General features: G+C 42.5%; 1 protein-coding gene across 3 annotated transcripts in view; it reads right to left on the bottom strand.

The window, feature by feature from the left end:
- Positions 1 to 14,245, bottom strand: part of matr3l1.2 (matrin 3-like 1.2) — an 18,259-nt gene extending 4,014 nt beyond the window's left edge. The window contains exons 1-16 of one of the 3 annotated variants that reach the window (XM_030061261.1): positions 14,149 to 14,245; positions 11,995 to 13,044; positions 11,282 to 11,343; positions 11,131 to 11,169; positions 10,464 to 10,564; positions 9,088 to 9,143; positions 7,895 to 8,011; positions 7,002 to 7,127; positions 6,553 to 6,729; positions 5,797 to 5,921; positions 5,202 to 5,634; positions 2,570 to 2,755; positions 2,024 to 2,111; positions 1,050 to 1,066; positions 788 to 910; positions 57 to 185 (exon numbers count right to left, since the gene is read on the bottom strand). In XM_030061261.1, the coding sequence (XP_029917121.1) occupies positions 57 to 185; positions 788 to 910; positions 1,050 to 1,066; positions 2,024 to 2,111; positions 2,570 to 2,755; positions 5,202 to 5,634; positions 5,797 to 5,921; positions 6,553 to 6,729; positions 7,002 to 7,127; positions 7,895 to 8,011; positions 9,088 to 9,143; positions 10,464 to 10,564; positions 11,131 to 11,169; positions 11,282 to 11,343; positions 11,995 to 12,834 (2,619 nt within the window). In that variant the 5' untranslated portion in view covers positions 12,835 to 13,044; positions 14,149 to 14,245. Of the gene's footprint in view, positions 1 to 56; positions 186 to 787; positions 911 to 1,049; positions 1,067 to 2,023; positions 2,112 to 2,569; positions 2,756 to 5,201; positions 5,635 to 5,796; positions 5,922 to 6,552; positions 6,730 to 7,001; positions 7,128 to 7,894; positions 8,012 to 9,087; positions 9,144 to 10,463; positions 10,565 to 11,130; positions 11,170 to 11,281; positions 11,344 to 11,994; positions 13,998 to 14,148 lie in introns of those variants that run through there. The other 2 variants (XM_030061260.1, XM_030061259.1) reach the window with 2 other exon arrangements.

Here is a 14,245-nt window from a genome sequence, read left to right as displayed (position 1 = left end):
TCAACTCATGAGGGGTGAGTTGAGGAGCTGGGGGCGGAGCGGAGGGCGCGGCTCACCTGGATGGTGGGGTAGGTCATGGAGTGACTGACCCTCACCGACCTGCCGCACACCGACGCCGTCACGTTACTGTTGTAAAACCTGGCCATCGCCTTGGCCTCGTCCTCCGTCGCAAACTGCAGGTAAGCCTGTCGGGAACGAAACATGATATTTATACGATTAACAAAAAGTTTAAAAAGTTAGAAAAAAAAAAAAGCATAATCCAGAAAATACATTTTTCAGGCTGTTGTCCACTGGGGAGGAATCAGTGTTTATTTTTTTATATGATTGATTTTTTTTTAAATTCCTAAATCAATTTAAAGTAAAGATATTGGTATCGTGGAAAAACTGGCATGTCTGTTTCCAGCTGGGTCCCTTGACCTCTGACCTCCAGATGTGTGAATGAAAATGGGTTCTCTCCCCTCTGGAGACACGCCCACCTTCTGCTAATCCCATTCTGTTTTTTTTTTGCATGCAGTACAAATGTTATTTTCTCCTATTCTAAAATGATGTGTTTCTGCAGACTGGGGCCTGAACAGTCATGGAGATGCAGAGAGGAGAATCCAAAAAAAAAAAAAAAATCAATAAATCAGCCCTGTTGTCCACACCAGATGAAATTCAGAGCATGCTGTGAAGACTAAATAATCAATTTATTTTATTCAACTGAATATGATGAAATAATGTGGACAGGTCACAGCTGTTAATGACGCTTTGTAATCAAACTATAAAGCAATTAGACAAACTGGAGCACCTCGGGTCTCAGGTCCAGCACCAAATGTTTGACCACTTTCCCGAAAGGTTTGGCCAGAGCCAGCAGCTCGTTGAGGAAACCGTAGCCTCGCCTGAAGCCCACGATGTTGACCACCCTCATTCCCTGAACAGAAGAAGAAGAAAACAAAACACGTGACATGTTAATCTCAGCTCCGGCTCGTCACACACCACTGAGGGATTTTTACTTGTTTATTACAGCAGGAGCATAAACACAGTGTGACACAGAGATGACAGGTACGTACCCCTTTCCTCGTCTTATCTGCAAGAGAGGACAGGAAGAAACACACGGAAGAAATTATGTCAGTAATTAAATAAGTAAGCTTCATTTTAGTGATGCACAGTATTGGATTTTTTGCCAACATCTGATATTTTCTAATTTTTTTTTTCGCTGATTGCCGATATATGCACATATTTTTTTTCCACCTAACTGCAGAAAAACATCAAGTCTCTCCTGTAGTGGAATTAACATTTTATTATCACGCCTGCTCTTATTGTGAAGGCTCACTGGCGGATGCAGAGATAATGCTTTTCACAATGTTTACCTCAGTTAGTAGAGAAAATGGCATCCATCATGATCATGGTGGGAAACTAACAGCAGATACAAGGCCTGGGTTCAAGTCACTATCACGACACTCATGGGGATTTTTTTCACTGTCGATATTATATATTACGGTATATTTACACCAAATCCTATCAAATTATCAAATTAATGTTTATCCTGCTGAAACAAATTGTGATCATAAGTGTGATATCAAGCCTTCCTTTAAATGTTTCATATGTAATCTTGTGATTTTAAACAAAGTGGTCGTGTATTCACCAGTTGGTTTGGCAGCAGGAGTGTCACAGTTCAGCATCTCTGACTATTTTTTAAACTCCTGATTCTAATAAAAACTGTCTGCTGGGGACGTCTGGGGCTTCAGCTGGACGGTTTCATTCTAAAAGGTTAAATACCCAGAAAAAAAAATATTCTGTTCATTTATTTAATAGGTAGACTGATGATTACCTCAGGAATAATTTTAAGTGCTTGAAATTTTTGGGAGTAAAGGCTGACATGAACTAAAATCTGGAAATACAGTGGTGGATTTCACTTCCATCCCAGTGTTCGTCTGGTTGTCTGGTTTTGGTTTGTAGCTGCTGGATCATCGGCACCAATCGATCATCAAACAAACAAACAAACAAACAAAAAAATAAATAAATAAAAGAGCTGGTGGCGTACCGATCGTGTCGGAGCCCTCGTCCTCGTCCTCCGCCAGCTCGTCCAGCGTCACAAAGTCGTCCATGTTCTCCAGGAAGTCCTGGTCCTCCTGACAGCCGGAGCGCACACACACACACACACACACACACTCAGAATGACACCCTAACACTGCTTACAGTTCTATACTCGATATCAGCAGCCTGATTTCTGTTACGGTTTGATAGACAGTGAATCTGACACATATCCATGAACACAACAGTCACTTATCAACTTCACTGAGTGATTATCTTGATACTGATAATGCAGGCATGACTCTCCGTCTTTTCATAACATATTTACACACAGGAAGGGTCATTTCTGCAACATAATTTTCATTTTCGATCAAAAAATTAAACTGATCATGTGATTTTTGGTGAGGCCTGAAACAAACACACACATGATTTGGATACTGCACTTGGCCAGGCGGTGATTTTGACAGTATACTTGGGGTGAAGTTCAGGCCTGGTGGCTGTGATGCTGAACATGCAGATCATCTACAACAGTCTGAGAAGTGTCAGCGGTCTGTACCGGGTCTCCGGGGAAATCTCCCTCGTTCAGCTCGGAGCTCTCTCCCGGCTCGACGCTCGCCTCGTCTTTGGCCTCCGCGTCCTCGTGCGAGGCTTCGCTCTGCGCCGGCCCCTCTGGCTCCGCCCCCTGCTCCTCCTTGCCCGCATCCCTGTCTGCCTCTTTGGTGGCGTCATCAACGTCAGAGTCCTGCACACATTTCATACATTTTTATTCTCAGACGCACTTTACCTCAAAATAAACTGTTTCTGTAGCACGAAGGCATATTTACTCACTGACTCCCATGTTTTAATAAAATTAAATCCCCATGAGGATAATTACAGTTTGATATTTTATCTTTAATTGACTGGATCATATCAATCCAGTCTTTTATGTTTACCACGATCGCTGATTAGGGTTGTCCCGATCCGATCATGTGATCGGAAATCGGGGCCGATCACATGACTGAAGACTCGATCGGGACTCGGACGTTATGTCCCGATCAGGTATCGGATAAATAATATATATAGGGTTGTCCCGATCCGATCATGTGATCGGAAATCGGGGCCGATCACATGACTGAAGACTCGATCGGGACTCGGACGTTATGTCCCGATCAGGTATCGGATAAATAATATATATACATATGTATATTTATTGTCAGGGTTTTCCCTGCCTTATAATTTCTTAGGCGCACCGCCTAGACGTTTTCACCGACCGCCTAGATCAAATGAACGCGGAAAGGGGAAAAAACGCACATCGACATATTCAATCTGCGGCTTCTTTAGGAATCTGTTGTTGATGCTAGCTTGGATTGTCCGGAGGGAGTTAGGCGGGCACTGGGCCATACGTCATGAAATACTGACAACGGAATTAACCAATCACTGCAGCGAATAGTTTCTGCGTGCACGCTGAGAGGATGGCTTTCAGCCGCGACATATCCGCTGTAGGCTAGGCGGAGGGGGAATGTATGAATCGCCTAGCGCGAAAAACACAAGCGCTCGCAAATACCAGTGATACAATGACAACATAGCGACTTTCCAAAATATCCCCAAGTGACTTTATAACCTAACGTTAGTCAGAAACTTATTTATGTAACGTTTGTTGTGTTCGTTTTTGTGCCGATATGCCATGCGCTGGCCGCCCATCTCTCCCTCGTTCCACTTGCTGATACAATGACAACTTAGCCACTTTCCAGACTCCCCCAAGTGACTAAACCCCCTAACGTTAATCAGAGACGGATTTGTGTAATTATTGTGTTCGTTTTTATGCTGCTATGCCGTGCGCTGGCTGCCTTCCCATCTCTCCTTCGTTCCACTTGCTGTTCGCTTCGCTTTTCACACACAAGCACCCAGCCCCCCCCGCGCAGTAAGCTATCAGCTGTATAGTAGTTTCCAACCGCTTGGTTTTTGTATTAATTTCTGTACTTTATTTTATTTCCTGCTACTGTTTGTGTTTGTACATATTTTGTCAGTATCTTAGATCTTGCCATTTATGTTTGTGTGTGGAGACATTTGAGAAAATAATTAAAAATAATTAAATTATAAAATGTTAATCTAATGTCCAAATAAATCGGTTAATCAATATCTGCGTTTGCCAATTAACTGCCTTTTATCAAAATGCAGTTTGTTAAACACTTAAATTGTTATACTAGCTTCTTCATTTGTCTCAAAGAGTGCATTTCATTTCCATATTGACCTATCTGGAACCGCGGTTGTTTCTTGGCAATCATTAATAACATATCATTTCCTGGTTTTATAGAAGTATCGGATCGGGACTCGGTATCGGCAGATACTCAAAATCAAATGACTCGGACTCGGGGGCAAAAAAACGTGATCGGGACATCCCTATCGCTGATTGTGGATTATTTTAGTGTTGGTGTAATTTATTTTCCTGTTGGTTTTATTGTTTGTTTATTAAAGAAGGGACAGTGCACATTAAGTTTTATAGACACTTGGGTCCATCAGTTTTTAATATTCTATGAGGCACTTTAACCAGGGTTTCCGCTACATGTAATTCATCGTGGCGCACCACCACAGCAAAATAAAAGCCGCCACACCTTCGGAATGATTTTTTTTTCTTCCAGATGTTAAAACAATTTTAAAAGGATATATATACATATATATATAGGCTATCTAACCTTTTTTGCACAAATATATTCATTATAATCAGTTTGAAATGATAATTTAAATATCATGAAATGGTACATAACACTGCAATTAACTTTATTTTGAAAAATGAACACCGGAGTCATCACCCGCCTGTTTGATTACTGTCTGCAGCGCGCTCGCAGATGGAGAGAAAAGGGCAAGAGAAAGGTACCTAGGCAAGATTAAATTTAATCCAGTTTTTTGTTCAAGCCTGTGAAAACGACCCTAATGTTATTGTTAATGTTAACACTGTAGGGACTATAATTTCCGCGATCACGAAAAAACATTACAACAACTTCACCGGCACCGTGTAAGTCCAAAAGGCAACGATGCTGAAGCCCTCCCCCACAGTTTCAAAAAATCAACGACGCTGAAGCCCTCCCCCACAGTTTCAAAAAATCCTAGAGGAAACCCTGCTTTAACCTTTTTTTTTTTTTTTAAAGATGCTTTATAAACACCCTTCTTATTATCAATGAGTATTTATTTTTTAATGATCTTTCCCTCACCTTCTCCCTGGGGGCGTCGTGGGACTCCGGCGGCTCGGTGGCAGACCCTGTCGTCTCCGTCTCCTCGGCCGCCGTTTGATCCTCGTCCTTCGCCTCCACGTCTCTGTCTGTCGCCTGGTTCTCCTCGCCCTGCTCCTCTTCCTCCATCTCCTCCTCCTCCTCCTCCTCTTCATCTTCATCGTCTCCCCTGTCCTCTCCCTCCATCACCCCGGCCACTTCCTCCTCTGAGCCGTGTTTGTCCTCCGCCGTGGCCTTGTCCTCCTCCTCCTCTTTCTTCTTCTCCTCCTTGGCCTTGGAGCTGGAGGAGGACTTGGACGAGGAGCTCTTGGAGGAGGACTTGGTTCCAGAGCTGGAGGAGGAGGCGGCCGTGCCACTGCTCCTCCGGCCTCGGCTGTTTCCTCCAAAACTGCCCTGGCCCATCCTCCGGTTCACACTGAAACACATTTATCCGTTACTGCGCATTCATACATCAGTTTTGATTTCCAGTCTTCAGCAAAGTTTTCATTTTTAAACAACATGGGCTGCAGGGTGTTCATGTTGGTGAGTAAAGTTGGTGGAGAGTCTTTGGTGTGTTTCCTGGAGTCGTTTTACTCACTTGAGCGTCTTGTACTTGGTGCAGATGTTGAGGCGGATGGGCCGGCCCTTGATGGTCAGCGGGTTCACCGTGTAATACTTCACCAGCATCTCTGCGTCCTCAGGGTTTCCCAGCTGGACGAACGCCTGCACCGAGAGACACCAGCAGGCCGACAACTGAGAGTTTGCTTGTCCACAACGACATGACAGTGTGTTTATTACTACTGGAGTAAAGCGGCACCAGGGAGTCTGGACGGGCTCAGTTATTATCTGTGCAGGACGATTTATCTTTAAGTGGAAGCTCACTTTTTACAACACTCACAACCTGCAGGCCCTCACCCAAGTGCCAGAAAATACACATTTTAATAGTTTTCTTTTCTTCACCTGCCCAAGTGATGCTGAAGTAAAAAAAAACAAAAAAAAAACAAAAACATACTAGGAATATTTTTTTTACCAGCAAAAAGAAAAGAGAAGTGACTTTTGTAGTCTTTTAGCTAATTTTGCATGCCAGAATATTCATTAATCTAACCATAAATCCCCACAAAATTACTGAATTTTTTTTTTTTTTGTACTTTATTATCAAATTACGCTCCTCCCATCACATGAAAGTGACTTCCTCTCTAATTGATGACAGATGCCTCTCTGCCTTCAGCCCAACAATCTGTTTCAGTTTATGCTGTGTATAATCGTAATGTTTTATCTCCTCCACATAATAAAACAGGAACACTTTTTGATTTAATGGCAGAAAAAAAAAAATCCATCCTTCACGTGCGTTTACCTCGTCTGTTAAGAACAGGTGTTTCTCCACGGTGCCGAAGCGTCCAGCGATGGTCAGCAGCTCCATCTTCTTCTCCTCCTCTCTGGGCAGGTTGGAGAAAAACACCACCTGGCTGCCGCGACCTTTGACCTCCCTGCCGGGTCTGTCTCCCAGCCGTGGCGTCTTCCGGTCGTCTTTCTGGAGGAAGAGACGGTACAGAAAAGCTTCTATTCAGCTGTCAGCTGTGAGCATAAATGTAAATAAACTCAAACTCAAATTTTAAATATTTGGAATTTGCAAATAAAGCATCTTTCTATTCTTTTTTTATTTATGTTTTTGTTGTATCAGTGAAACGCCCCAAAAAACATGCAGCTGAGGAGATTGGACACACCTCGCTGTTTTTAAGCTGCAAGTAAAATAAAACCTAAACACGGCACATTTGTCTATCAAAATAAATCGGTGGTCGTCACCTCGATCACCATCAGCTCCTTGGACAGGTAGAAGGTGATGGGCTTGCCGTACATGGTGGCCGGATGCTGCTGGTAGTAGTTCACCATGTCTGAAGCCTCCTGGTGTGTGTCCATCTCCAAAAATGCCTGTCAGCAAACACACACACACACACACACACACACACACACACACCAGCATTACAACACACCTACTGATGATCACTACTGTACTTGTTTCTGATATCACTTTGTGAGATTTCAATCAGTATTTCTATTTTTATTAGTCATAATCAGTTAATTAGAGATGAGCAGATATTGATTTTTCAGATTTTTTTTCCCAATACCAACACAAGTCATTAGCAGGCGAGGACACTGATAACCAATATTTAAGGCCAATTTTCATTTGGACTTAGACTTTTGAAAATTGTAGTGTGAAATTTTACAGCTTCAAAAATGCCAACACAAACCTTGTTTCAAATTAATAAATGTTCAATTAACATTATATTAGAAAAAAACAAGAAAGTTTCCAGAAAATAACAGAAAATTGGAAAAAAAATCTGAAAATTTGAGAAAAAAAAAAAAACAAGTACAAGGAACCTAGAGTATTAATTATTGAAATGATCTATTTAAAAGGTCAGATCAGCAGAGCTCTATCAGATTCCTTGTGTTTAAACGCTGGTGAAACTCTTTAATTTTTAATTAATGTGAAACTCGTCTGCCGTATTTTAATTAATATCTAATTTTTCTTCACTGTATCCTATTGCTCTTTGCTTATGCAACAGCTCAACTTTCCTACGGGGATGAAATAAAGTTTACTGCTGGTTCCCAGTATGCAGGGAGATACTGGAATGAAAACAGGATGCTAGCATGGCCCAGAGCAGATAGAGAGGATAAAGCGGCTGTGGCTGCTGTACCTTGTTCTTGAGGACCAGATGTTCCCTCAGGCAGCCGAACGGCTCGGCGAAGGCGAACAGGCTTTTGTTGCTGAGCGGCTTCCTGTCGTACTTTGCCACCACGACTCGGCTTCTCATCTGAGGACGACACAGATTTCATTTTCACCTCTATTCACCCAGCGAGGTGCAACTCAAAATCTGCCAGCTAAACTACCCGAACAGGGCTCCAAATGAAAAGCGGCACCTAAAGGTAACAAAAGTCCTTCTTGCAGGGACTCATATTACATGAGGAACTAATGTGGCCAATGTCTCTATCAAAGCACACAAGGTTACTCTGTGCTGCAAGTTTTACTTTATGAATTAAAGATGTGGCAGATTTAGACACATTTCAAATAATCCTGAATGATTTGGAAGCAGCCACATCAGGCTGCAGCTGTTGTGACTGACTGATAATGCCTCTCTATGATCCATGATGACGGCTGATGAATATTTTGGATATTTTATGATTCTGTTTATTGATTTCTTATTTTAATTGTGAGGAAACAGTGGCTCACTGGTATGACATTAGAGAACAGCTTCCAGATAAAGACAAAGAAATGCCAAAATACAATGTCAAACTGACGAATGATAAATATAATCACAAACATCATACTGGATTAGTCCCCTCTGTTTGTACTGAATGGGTCCAGACTGCCATCATGTTGGGCAGGAGACTGCTGGTCCAACAGTGGAAGTCAGCTTACACACCTTCTATCACAGACTGGCATAACCTGCTCACTAAGGTAGCCACATATGAAAAGGTATCCTTCTCTCTTTTGGGAAGGATAGAGAAATATTATTTAAAATGGGAAAAATTTATTCAATACCTTGACGACAACTAAGATAGATACCAGACTTAGCCTCCCCTCATTTGTGGAAATATACTAACACATGTTCCATAGCTAACACAGCCTCCTCTTTCTATTCATACTTTGCACATGTCACCATATATACCACTTATTTTTTATTTATTTTTTTTTAACCGTATTGTTGTTATTTTTCTTCCCCTTCCTTTGGGGTATCTGTCTTATTATTTGCATTGTCATACCAGTTGTGTGTGCATGTTTGTATGTTTGTATGCTTATTCTGGAAAATTCAATAAAATATTAATCACAAAAAAAAATACTGGATTAGTCTATATGAGTCAACACAGTGACAGGAGCATAATGACTGACCTTGGGTCCAGAGTGAGACTGGTTCTTTCCAGACAGACCAGGACCTCCACCACCTCCTGCGAACACGTATACATATTTGTTTGTGATGATAATTTATTTGTAGAGCAATATTTATAATTCAATCACATGGTAACTGAGACCAGAACAAACAAGAAAACCAGTATGGGCCCTCAGCTGCTGCTGCCCGCTGGCTCAGTGCATTTTGGAAAGTGAATAATGGCAAAATGACGTTTTAACATTTTGGTCAGAGGGCGATGTCACCAAAGCTGACAGGGTTCATACTCCAGGGAGCATGAAAATGCTCTCCAAAAGTCATGGCAATCTGCCCAACAGATGTGAGATGAGGAGTTTGGCATTTTGGTCTGAGAGCAGCACAAGAAGAAAGGTGATGATGACACCAAAACTGACAGGGTTCGTTCCCTGGGGAGCATGAGTACACTCTGCAAATTATTTGGCATAATGTCAGTTATATTTAGAAATAGGTTGAGCTCAAGTCACATGTTTGACCTGAGGATGGCGCTAGAGGAAAGGTCATAAGGTCACCTAAGTTGTCAAGTTTGTTAATGTCAACCTGTCCTATAGATTTTATAACATTTCATCACATTTCATAACCATGTGAGTACGTATGAGGCCTGAACCTGTTCCTCCCTCCTGGCTCAGCAGCTTATTTTTCAGTTCAGCTGGACTGAAAATTAGCGAATGCAATGAATGTATGCAGCATGTTGGAGAACACATTCAGAAAAGGTGACAGGTGGTTAGGTGCTCATTTGTAAACCCCCTTAAACTCCCACATGTCTGCAAACTATCTAAATCAAATGTCACTGACTTTCCCTGTCTGGAACACAATGCTCAAAATATGAATATAATCCAGGATATAAGAAACCATATCTGACTCCAGCAAACCAAACTAACATCAAGTAACAGTAGAAAGCGAAACAAAATCACAGGATAAGATAGACGTTTAAGTTTCTGGAATGAGTTTCCAGTTTTGTCTTGGTTTGTTCCAAAATTTTAATTCAGTTTTAATTTCTTTTTTGTGATGTCAATGTTGCCTGGTGGCACCAAATTTATAAAGAATATTTTTTGTCTTTGTCTGCCTTCATGTGTAACATGTTATCTGTAAAGTAGAGCAAGGCTGCACAAGTAAAGTTTTTACATTCCTCTTTTCCCTTTTTCTGAATTTAAGAAAAAAATATTTAATGTCCTTTATAATCAAGCCAAGAAACTCTTGACCCTAACCCACAGTGCATCCTATTTTAAACACAGGCCTTTCTTGAGGTTGACTAGTCAAATAATCATAAAGACAACCCACTGTCTAGTCAATCTGTTGCACATCCTTAGTTTTAATCCGATCAGGGGGAAAAGGAGTCTCTCACCCCAGCTGGAGGGCATTCCTCCCGATTGCTGCCCTGGACCCATGGGTGCAGGTCCCAGCAGCCCTGATGACAGGTTGGGTGTGTCCATGAGATGAGGCCCCCTGCCAGGAAAACAGAAGGCGATTAGCGATGGTCAAATAAATTACCAGTCAGCAGCCAAACACTGAGCAGTGACTGTCTGTCACTGGTGAGTCAGTCGAGTTTTGGGATGAAACCGACACCACAGTTGGAGGACAGATAGTTTAAGAGGCAATAATTCAGGTTTTCTCTGTTCCAAACCGCAGAATTAATTTGGTGTGTCTGCAGCAAATGAGAAGAGCGGCTGAGATCCTGAAAGTTTCCAGCAGCTCATATTTCTGGATTTTAATCTCACTGAACGGGTAAAATGCTTCCAATCCCAGACATGTGTGCATGTTGAACACATTCATTCTGAGGCTTTTATATCGTTACAGTAAAAAGAAGACTGTCAGCCTCTCCTCCCTATTCTCCATGACTGCATGGGGAAAATTCATATTGCCTATGTATTGCATGCCTTTTGTTGATTTTTCAGCATGCTTCTATTATTATTTTAGTTTTAGTTTTTGATACTACGCTTAATGTCTTTCCACCTTTAAAAGACATAATCAGAGCTTGTGTGTGTGTGTGTGTGTGGGTGTGGGTGTCTTACCCTCTGCTTGAGGACATTCCAGGGTCCCAGTCTGGATACCTGAACACAACAAGAAACAGTTTAACAACAGTGTGATTTCCTCTTATCCTTCTCATACTGATAATTAAAACAGGTTTTTTTGTTTTTATTTGATTTTCTTCTTCAAGCTTACATCTCCAGAAGCAACCTTCGGTTCTCTGCATGGCGAAGCCCATTTGTGTGCTGGTTCCACTCCTACATTCACAAACAGAGGATTACAGAAGCTGCACAGACTCTTTTCCCACAGACTGTTTTACATACAGCACCAGCCAAAAATTTGGACACACGTTCTCATTTAATGGTTTTTCTTTATTTTTATTATTAAAACATATTCTGGTTTGTTAAAAATGTTTTTTGCTTTCATCATAATCCCATATGTGTTCATTCATAGTTTTGATGTCAGTAATAATCAACAGTGCATTGTTGAAAATAGTAAAAATAAAGAAAAACGTCTGAATGAGAAGGTGTGTCCAAACTTTTAACCGCCACTGTAGATATGAAACTGTACACACCATCAACATTATTATTTCTCAAAGTATTTCAGGTTTGTATGATATTAAGATCAGTAATTGTAAATTCCTGAGGCACTTGAGTTGTACGTGTAAGAAAATGAAGACATATAGGCTTGAAGATGATCTAAACAAGTCAATTATAAGTTGCAAATTGGCTTTGCAGTCAATGGAGAACATGAGGGAAGATTACAAATGCAGCTGTCATGGACTGAAGTGGATCTGAAGACAATACATCAGCTGAGCTCAAGTGTCTGGATTGGAATCAATGAATGGGAACATTTACAACAAGTTAGTCCGAGAGGAGAAGGAGGGAAGGAGGGTGGACGGTACTCACCATGGTGGAATGCACGTCAAAGTCACAAAGAGAGCAGACATGGGGGAACATGGGGGGCATGACTCCCAAGAAGTCTTGGACTTTTCCGTGTGACGGAGAGCCCATCCTCCTCTGCATAAAGACGGGGTCGGACGGCGAGGGCCCCATGCCGAGCCCACCGTAGGAATCGTGGTGGGAAAGCTCTGAATACTGCCTTTCTCTGCTGCCAGCACCACCGTTGTTGTTGCCGTAATCTAAATTGTATCCCCGAGAGCTGGGGACGTCCTGCATGGAACCATAACCAAAGTCCGGAGGGTGCGAGGCGCGGGCTGAAGTTTGCCCCATGGAAGGACCGCCCATTCTCCCAATGTGCATGTCGTCCCAGTCTTCCCTGCCGCCTCGGTACGACGTTTCAGAGGACATGGGAGGCAGATCCCGGGAGTTGGCTGCCATGCGCCGCTCTCCTGCGTCCCCCTTACGGCTCTTGAGCTGCATGAGGATGTGCGGCAGCGTCTCCACGCTGATGTTTTCTTCAGGAATCTGAGCCAGAGCGTCCAGGTCGGCAGGCGACAGCCCCAAGCTGGCAAACAGTTTCATGGTGCTGCCAAGATTGCTGGTGCCGCCACCACCACCGCCACCGCCGCCACCACCACGCCGAGACATCTGGGAACTGTGTTCCTGGCCTTCCACGCCCCCACCGCCGCCAACCCCCATGCCTGAGACCATGCCGCCCATCGGTCGGCTGGCAGGGCCGGAACGCTGTTCGTTCATGCTGAAGTTCAAGGTCTCTGCGGCAGCCAGGAGCCCACGACCCACGGCAAAGCCTTTCTGACTGCCGTCTGATTGGTTCTTCTGAGACATTGTGTTATACAAGCAGGTTTTGTTCTCTGGCCTTCAAACGTTTTAGCACAGATGACTCAAGATACAGAATATAGCAGGTGCCAAAAAAAGTCTATTTTTCTGAAGGATTTTGGGGAAGATTGATTTCTTCTATCGGTTGAATCTGAAAAGAGTGAAATCAGGCTGAGATGAGGGAACTCCTCCTCTCCTCAGGGGGCAATGTCTGATTTTCTGCTGAAACACAATGAGGAAGGGAGGAACATTCTTGAAACGCTGCCTCCACAAAGAAAACAGAAGCAATGGAGAGGCAACAGTACTGATCCCACAGGTGATTCACAGCAAACGGAAGAAAATGACAATAATCCAACAACAGGCAACTGAACAGACTTAGGCCTAGACTGAGGAAAAAGGCAACATGGGAGGCGATTAAAAAGCACTGAAAAGAAGGGCAGAAAAGGAGACAGTGAGAGAAAGAGACACAGGGCTATATAAAAGACTCAGAATTCACCTCAGACAAGGAGGAGGAAGATAAACAGTGAACTGTAAGACACTGGTGGGACCAGAAGGTGACGGGTCATACTGGACCCATCTTCACTGAGGAAGAACATCTCTCCAAATCAATCATGTCAGTGTGGAATATCGGGACGAAATATGAATTAGAAAATGTGACACTACATGAATGTCTCTGTTCAAAGGGTGCAGACTGACAAACACTTTGATAAAGACGTGAAGGAAGTCAAAATAGGTCCAATTGCACTGAAAGAAATGGGAGGGCCAAGATAATCACAAATTGAGGCTAATTTCAAAATGTGCGGATTATTAGTCGGTGATTTTTCACCAAAGAACCAGCATTTAACTAAACTAACGGGATAAAAAAAAAAAAAATACAACGTTATCCGAGAAATGTGATGGAAAATAAGTGTCGATCAAGGGTGAATTAAAAAATGAAACGTAAGCAAACGGGGTAGCTAACTCATACTACACGTCAATTTTGTGTTTAAAAACTTCAAGCAGACCATTAAAATTAGTCGTGTGCCACTAAATATAATATAATAAAGTGTAACGTCAACCTTAAAATGAGAAAGCGAACGCAGAATCGCCAAAATGCAAGATTATGCTATGCTAATGCTAATGCTAAGAGGGATGCTAACTTAACTAATTGGTTATAGCGTTTTTTTTCTGACGATGGTGCTAACCGTTAGCTAACGTTATCTGGTTACCTCTCAGATGCTCATCCTGTTAAATGGCTGTTCAACGTAAAAAATAAAATGTTTTATTCAAGTTTGTGAAATGTAGTTACCTAGATATCACATCACAAAACAGTTGTTCTCTCACCTTTTCTTGCGTATCGCCGGTTAGCTGCCAGCCAGCTAGCATGTAATGCAGCGCCGCAGGTGACGCGAGAGACTGCGGGACTCTGCGTGATTTTTTT

This window comes from Myripristis murdjan, chromosome 10, assembly GCF_902150065.1.
Source record: "Myripristis murdjan chromosome 10, fMyrMur1.1, whole genome shotgun sequence".
Classification (NCBI taxonomy): domain Eukaryota; kingdom Metazoa; phylum Chordata; class Actinopteri; order Holocentriformes; family Holocentridae; genus Myripristis; species Myripristis murdjan.
The sequence above is the reverse complement of the archived record's forward strand: the minus strand, read 5'-3'. Positions and strand labels throughout refer to the sequence as shown.